General features: G+C 45.6%; 1 protein-coding gene and 1 long non-coding RNA gene across 4 annotated transcripts in view; both read left to right on the top strand.

Moving 5' to 3' along the window:
• diras1a (DIRAS family, GTP-binding RAS-like 1a) overlaps nt 1-2,260 on the top strand; it is a 5,341-nt gene extending 3,081 nt beyond the window's left edge. For all 3 annotated transcript variants that reach the window (XM_010755494.3, XM_027289841.1, XM_027289840.1), the window contains exons 2-4: nt 1,171-1,355; nt 1,584-1,754; nt 1,837-2,260. In XM_010755494.3, coding sequence (XP_010753796.1) covers nt 1,218-1,355; nt 1,584-1,754; nt 1,837-2,127 — 600 coding nt within the window. In that variant the 5' untranslated portion in view covers nt 1,171-1,217 and the 3' untranslated portion in view covers nt 2,128-2,260. The remainder of the gene's footprint in view (nt 1-1,170; nt 1,356-1,583; nt 1,755-1,836) is intronic.
• A 5,504-nt stretch (nt 2,261-7,764) lies between these two features.
• LOC113747951 (uncharacterized) overlaps nt 7,765-8,288 on the top strand; it is a 1,922-nt gene continuing 1,398 nt past the window's right edge. Inside the window, exon 1 of the long non-coding RNA XR_003464017.1 lies at nt 7,765-7,837. This is a non-coding gene — a long non-coding RNA (uncharacterized LOC113747951). The remainder of the gene's footprint in view (nt 7,838-8,288) is intronic.

Here is an 8,288-nt window from a genome sequence, read left to right as displayed (position 1 = left end):
CTCTCTCTCTATCTGCCCCTCTCTTTCTCTCTCTCTCTCCCTCTCTCTATCTGCCCCCCTCTCTCTCTCTCTCTATCTGCCCCTCCTCTCTCTCTCTCTCTCTCTGTCTCTCTTTCTCTCTCTCTCTATCTGCCCCTCCTCTCTCTATCTGCCCCTCTCTCTCTCTCTATCTGCCCCTCTCTCTCTCTCTCTCTCTCTCTCTCTCTCTCTATCTGCCCCCTAATACATTCTATGTAAAATCTATAATCATTAATAAAGGTGTTGACTTGTCTTCAGTGCTGAAGCTGCAGACAGGTGAATCACTGAGACGTCTCACCTGTGCAGACGTCTCACCTGTGTGCAGACGTCACACCTGTGCAGACTGTGTGCAGACGTCTCACCTGTGTGCAGACGTCACACCTGTGTGCTCTAATCAAAGCTCGTTAGTCATACTGTGGGTAGTACAGTGCGGCATGCTGGGAAACTCCCGCAGGCCTTCGCCGCATGTCTTTAGCTGATCTGTCCGTCACGTTATCAGAGAGGACGAGGACGAGGACGAGGACACGTGTCTCATCACTGACGCTTTAAATGTCACAGAGCAAACACTCAATAACACACCAACGTCACACTGAGCCCACGTGTGTGTGTGTGTGTGTGTGTGTGTGTGTGTGTGTGTGTGTGTTCACAGGCTGATACAGACAGTTCATAAATCAAACATACCTGAAACATTCTGTGATGACGTATTTCTGAATCAGGTCGAGTCAGCAAAAAGACAGTTGTATTAATGAATTCATTATATATGTAAATATGATATATGTAAATATGTTACATGTAAATATGTTACATGTAAATATGATACATGTAACATATTTACATGTAACATATTTACATGTAAATATGTTACATGTAAATATGATATATGTAAATATGTTACATGTAAATATGTTACATGTAAATATGATATATGTAAATATGTTACATGTAAATATGATACATGTAAATATGATATATGTAAATATGTTACATGTAAATATGATACATGTAAATATGTTACATGTAAATATGATACATGTAAATATGATACATGTAAATATGTTACATGTAAATAGTCTATAGTCTTATAACCAAACTGTTGATAAATATTATAGAAATAGTAAAAATAGTGATGTCTTCGTCTGTCGTCTCTCTCAGCGTACAGGTCAGCTATCGAGAGCAGCAGGCGGACTCCAACTCCCAGAATGCCTGAGCAGAGTAACGACTACCGGGTGGTGGTGTTTGGAGCCGGCGGAGTGGGGAAGAGCTCGCTGGTCCTCCGGTTTGTTAAAGGCACCTTCAGAGACACCTACATCCCCACAGTGGAGGACACGTACAGACAGGTAGACACACACCTGGAGTCTCTGACCTGCAGCCTGTCAGGTAGCAATGTGCCATCTGTCATCGTTTACCATATATGGTCAAAACAAGCAGGTACAGACACGCCCACCTCAGCTCCCCCAGCCTTCATTATTATTTTGGCGACATCAGGCTGAGTTGGTGTTTATTCGTCGTTACCGTGACCCCGCTGTCAGGTGACCTTCACTGACCCGTACCTGTCCCCTCTGCAGGTGATCAGCTGTGATAAGAGCGTCTGCACGCTGCAGATCACCGACACAACAGGAAGCCACCAGTTTCCCGCCATGCAGCGCCTTTCCATCTCCAAGGGCCACGCCTTCATCCTGGTCTACTCCATCACCAGCCGCCAATCACTGGAGGAGCTCAGACCCATTTACCAACAGGTGCGTATGAAGCACCTGTATGAGCGTATGAAGGTGTGAAAACTGGAAGGTACCGTCCTGACCCGGTCCTTTGTCCCTCCAGGTTCTGGCCATCAAAGGCACTGTAGAGTCCATTCCCATCATGCTCGTGGGCAACAAAAGTGACGAGACGGCCCAGCGTGAGGTGGAGGCGAAGGAGGGCGAGGCTCAGGCCGCCTCCTGGAAGTGTGCCTTCATGGAGACGTCGGCCAAGACCAACTCCAACGTGAAGGAACTGTTCCAGGAGCTGCTGGCCCTGGAGAAGAAGCGGGACATGAGCCTGAGCATCGACGGCAAGCGCTCGGGCAAACAGAAGCGAGCCGACAAGCTGAAGGGGAAGTGCAGCGTCATGTAGAGGGCGGCGGCGAGGCGGCGAGGCGGCGAGGGAACTCAGAGGATCATCTTCTTCTGTGGTGGTCTGTCCGTCTGAACACTGAAGCCCAGAGAAACAAACAGAGACACTCATACAAGAGACTTTATTCACACACACACACACACACACACACACACACCTGATACCTGAACGTCACACTAACGTCACATTAAGGAACACACGCTGATTTGGGCCGAGCCTGAACAGGTTTGAAGGTGGTCCGGTATCTGAACACGACAAATAAAGAGAGCTTACTCCTCAGCTGTTAGCTCGCGAGGCTAATGCAGCACTTTGATGACATGCAAGCCGGAGCGCAGGTCCAAGCCCTGAGCCCAGGTCCGGGTTCGGGTCCAGGTTCAGGTCCGGGTTCGGGTCCAGGTTCAGGTCAGGGTCCGGGTTCAGGTCAGGGTTGGTCTGAGCTCTCATGCCGGCCTCCAAAGTAACGTTACTACTGTAGACATAAAGCTAGTTAGCTGATGTGCTAACGTTGCTGTTGTTTCCACAGCTCTGATTGGACGAGCAGGTTCAGTGATGATCAGTGATTGGCTCAAACATCAGCCTGAAGAAAGCAAAGCCAACGCTACTCCGTTAGCACCATGTCATGACTTCCGTTAGCTCTGCGGTACCGTTAGCTCTGCGGTAACGTTAGCTCTGCGGTACGAGCTAACGGTACCGCAGAGCTCCAGCAGTGACTCTTCATCCTGAGGTTCGTTTGTACATTTTGTTAATTTACTGTTTGTAAACGTAAAAAAAAAAAAGTCAGGCTAACGTCATTGCTACACTGAGTGACTAGCTAACACTGCTAAGCGCTATCTCGTGAGCTAGCTGAGATTGGAGGTGAAGCTAACGTCACGTGATCGCAGCATGCTAATATGTTAGCCACATTGCTAACACAGTGAAGGGTTCCTTTACTCCATCAGCCAAAGGAACGCCTCCGTCAGTCTGACGGTGTTCAGCCTCCAACACTCAGCAGGTGAAGCGACGAACGACGCTCGCGTTAAAGCATCAGGAAACAAAAAGGCTTCGATGAATTCCACGAGCCGACCAGCTGCAAACACTGAACGACTTAAAGCAACAGTCCAACATTCATAGATGCTAAACCTAGCTTAGCATAAACACAAGACAGGTTAGCCTAGCTCCATCAAAGAGGCTAAGAAGCTCGTTAGTAACGAGCTGACGATGACCTGCGGTGCGTTTATATTATAATTCAGAAGTTAGAGATAAATACATATGTTGTTGTGCTATATAAATAAAGTGGATTCAGTACATCTTAACGGTTATTACAGGATCTTTGTGTGAACATGACACTACGTAAACAAACTGAGAGCAGGCGACCAATAAGAGCTGAGCGTTACAGTCAGGTGATCAGAACACTCAGGTGTGACTCACCTCTATCAAACGACTATTTACTGCAGCAGAGCTCCAACAAACTGAGCTAACATGAGCTAACAGACTGAGCTAACATTAGCTAACATGAGCTAACAGACTGAGCTAACATGAGCTAACTAGCTACTAACAGACTTGAGCTAACTGAGTAACATGAGCTAACGACTGACTAACATGACGAACAACTGAGCTAACATGAGCGAAACATGGAAGCTAACAGACTGAGCGAAAATGAGCTAACATACTGAGCGAACATTAGCGTTACAGACTGAGCTAACTTAGCTAACAGCAGCTAACAAACCTGAGCTAACATGATCTAAACAGACTGAGCTAAACATTAGCTAACATGAGCTAACAGACTGAGCTAACATGAGCGTAAACAAATGAGCTAAAACATTAGGCTAACAGACTGAGCTAAACATTAGCTAACATGAGCTAACGACTGGAGCTAACTGAGCTAACAGACTGAGCCTAACATTAGCTAACAGACATGAGCTAACATTAGCGAACAGCAGCTAAACAAACTGAGCTAACGCAGCTAACAGACTGAGCTACATGAGCTAACAGCAGCTAACAACTTGAGCTACATTACTAAAACAGACTGGCTAACATGAGCTAACAGCAGCTAACCATAACTGAGCTAACATGAGCTAACAGCAGTTAACAGACTGAGCTAACATTAAGCCTAACAGCAGCTAACGACTGAGTACGTAGCTAACAGCAGCTTAAACAGACTTGAGCTAACATGAGCTAACAGCATTAAAAGACTGGCCTAACATGAGCTACAGCAGCTAACAGACTAGAAGCTACAAGCAGCTAAAAGACTGAGCTAACATGAGCTAACAGCAGCTAACAGACTGAGCTAACATGAGCTAAAAGCAGCTACAGCTGTCACAGTGTTACTTCACGTCCATCATAAACTCTTTAAATCACAGAGAGTTTAGGCGGAGCAGCCGGAGGACATCAGAGGGGAAAACCAGAAACAATTTCCGGCCATAAAATATGATCCAATTTTGCATCCACAGAAACAGTGGAATAAGTTGCTGCTGTGTGGATCCCAAGCGACACAGTGGAACTGGTTCTGTCTGTGTGATGTTAGTGCGGCTGCTCTGCTTCGTGTCTGTGTGCGGAACTTGGAACAGGGCGTCTCTCTGGACTGATGTTGGAATAATTTTGGACTGGATGTTTTGACGGATGTGTTGGGCTGATTTGGGCTGATGTGGGCGGATGTTGGACTGAATATTGGGCTGATGTTGGGACTGATGTTGGACTGAGGTTGGTCCCTATGTTGGACTGATGTTTGGACTGATGGTGGACTGATGTTTGGGCTGGATGTTGGACTGATGTTGGGCTGATGTTGGGCTGATGTTGGGCTGATGTTGGACTGATGTTGGACTGATGTTGGACTGATGTTGGACTGATGTTGGGCTGATGTTGGACTGATGTTGGACTGATGTTGGGCTGATGTTGGACTGATGTTGGGCTGATGTTGGACTGATGGTGGGCTGATGTGGACGATGTTGGAAACTGATGTTTTGGCCTGGCTGTTATGTGCTGATGTTGGGCTGATGTTGGGCTGATGTTGGGCTGATGTTGGACTGATGCTGGGCTGATGTTGGGCTGATGTTGGGCTGATGTTGGGCTGATGTTGGAATGTTCCTTTAATGGCAGAGCAGGCTCTGTACATGTGAGAAGCCTTTCCTTCCGCTTGACTTGACTGTGGTTTCTTTTCTGAACATAAGTACGAAGCACAAACACACGAGCTGAAGGCGAGAGTGACGAGCACGCGTTCATCGTCTCTTCGTGTTGGATGCACTCTGTTTCATTTTGTGTCTGAGACGTCTGCACACCTCCATGTTTCATCTCTCTGGCTTTAGCAATGTTTCAAACAGCTGCACTGTCTGGAACGTGTTCATGTGGCTGGGTTCAAACATGTCACGGATCAGCTGTTACAAACTGTTCGCTGACCTCGTGGTTCATTACGTGAGAATAAAAGTTACAGACAGGAAGTCAGACCTCGTCAGGATGTCGGTCTACAGAAGCTCTGTCACACGTTCAGGCACTTTCTTAAGATGACCATCTCCTTAAGACAAATGATAACGTAGTACACAAGCAGTATCACCACGTTAAAACAGGTGAGCGTTACGTAACCGCTGTGAAAGAATCAGGAAGGAACTTCCTATCTGTGTCGCTATCAGCTGATGACAGCCATGATGTTCACGTTTTATCAAACGAACTTTATTTCAATTCAAAAATGAATCTGTACCGTGAATCACTGCTGGAGTACATTATACATATTCAGGTGTGTTCCTCTTTAATGCAGGTGTGTCCAACATTAATGCAGGTGTGTGCCTCTTTAATGCAGGTGTGTGCCTCTTTAATGCAGGTGTGTAAGTACATGGATCAGCGGCACATCCATCCGTCATCACAGCGTGACGTCACGTGTTAAATCTCAGGCCTCACATTGATTCATCTCACACTCAAAGTGAGACACTGATCCGTAATAAAACAGGAAATCAAACAATTTGACGGCTTCGTTTCTCCAAATCAGAAAAACTAATTTTGGTGTGTGAATGTTTCACGATAATCGGCACGTTATTCTTTATTTCTGTTGTTGTTTATGGATCATTGGATGTTGTCACGGTGACCTGTGATCATTTGAGTCCTGTGTTCTCAGTTCTCAGTGAGTGACAGGTGTGCAGGTACAGGTGAGGTCATGTGACCAGGTTTCATATGTAACGTGTGTCGTGATAACAGCAACATGTTTGGAGAGAAGCTGAATGTTTGTTTAATAAACAGCTGATGAACACATTTTATTTTGAAGTCATTTCATAAAGTCAGGTGATGTTACCTGGACAGAGTATACAAAATAATGTATGAATTAAAACGTGTCTTATTATTTATTTTGATGAATGTAACTCAGTTCAAAATGACACTACAGTAAAAGTACTTAGTTACTGATCATCACTGACACCTGAGCAGAAGAAGTGACTCCAACAGTCAACATGAACAAACAGGAATGTTCCAGTGTTCTTCTTTATATGAAGTTATGTTATGAACTAAACAAAGATTCACGAGGACAGCGAGTCCTCTTCCTGTTTAACATCTCTAGTAACCATGACAACCACCGGTAATGTCCACCACCGCATCTCCATGACAACCAGTCAATCCGCAAATAGTTTGTGCGATAGTCAGTCAATGCAGAGGCTGTTTCCTGTTCAGGTGAAGGTGAGACCTGAAACACAGGTGAGTTTGGTTTCCATCAGTCATCCAACAAAAGAACCAGAACAAGAAAACCAAACAGGGCTCGAAGTTAAACTGATTTATTGACTTCAGGATAATGCATGTGTCAAACACAACAATGTAAACAGGACAAACAGGTCTGTTGCTGTCTGTGATAACCTCGTACAGAGTCTGTGACCTGCTCTGTCAGGAGATCACTGAAGTTATGATGCAGCTGAAGTGAATCAATAAATAAAAATGGATAAATAAACATGTTCTATTCATACTGAGTGATGAACCATCCATTAGTGATTTATTCATAACTAGATTCATAAAAATGCAGGGAATAGTTTCTACCAGCAGATGGCGCCGTGAGACATTTAGTGCCTTGTAAACATGCAGCGAGAGAAGATCCGTAAATATGAACCCGAGTCTCCATGTGTGTGCAGGTTCGAGTCCACACGGTGCCGTCCAGTTTGTTCTGTGTTCTAGCAGAGAGTAAAGATTCAGAGTCCGAGGAGCAGATGGATCAGACCCGGTCTGACACACGTGAGTTTATATACAGCTTACCTGTTCAGGTTATATTAAGGCTTAAAGTTATGCAGGGTTAAGAGCGTGAGCTTTGATTGACAGGTGGGCGTCTCTGATGATCCACGTCTTTGACCATATTTAGATCAGAGGAAGAAGAAGAAGCAGGACTACAAACATGGCCACGAGCAGATGTGTTACACACACCTGTGACGTCATGACAACGTGACAGACAGACACGGTCAGCATGACGTCAGCTGTTTACCTGTCTGTCATGTCTGGAGGCTCTGCTGCCACCTGCTGGACTGAAGGTGACTGACAACAGCACAGAGCTACAAAATACAAAATAAAACCCCGGTTGATTTTCAAAATAAAATGCTCCGTGTTCACCGAGTTTCATTACAAGAACACGTCATAATGGGCGGGGCCGACCTGAAGTCAATTCACGAGATCTCGTGCGTTCTCGCGACGCTGTGTGTCCGGCGGAGACTCACCTGAGCACGTCACAAACAGATCATGTGACGGAGGAGCCGATCTGCATCTGAGTGTTTCAGAGGTGAGTGTCACCTGTGGAGAGAGGCAGTGTGTGTGAGTGTGTGTTTGTGTGCGCGTGTGTGAGTGTGTGTGTGTGTTTGTGTGTGTGTGTGTGTGTGTGTGTGAGTGTGTGTGTGTGTGTGCAGTTGACAGATGAACCGTGGCCTCAGATACTCGCAGTCATAGACATATATACATAGACGCCGCATTGAGCGCTGAATCGTACGTAAACGGCGCCGCCATATTGGTTCGGGCAGATCTGCCCGTAAACTAATAACAGGAAATGGACTGAACTTCATAAAGCGCCTTTCTACAAAGTTCTTCAAGTTAATGTCTCTTATACACCCATTCACACACACACTAATATATCTGGGAAACAAACAGGCACTAATATGATATATTAGTGTGTGCGTGAATGGGTGTATAAGAGACATTAACTTAAAGAACTTTGTAGAAAGGCGCTTTATGAAGTT

Source organism: Larimichthys crocea, chromosome XVII (assembly GCF_000972845.2).
Source record: "Larimichthys crocea isolate SSNF chromosome XVII, L_crocea_2.0, whole genome shotgun sequence".
NCBI classification, from domain to species: Eukaryota; Metazoa; Chordata; class Actinopteri; family Sciaenidae; genus Larimichthys; species Larimichthys crocea.
This window is presented reverse-complemented; position numbering and strand designations above follow the sequence as displayed.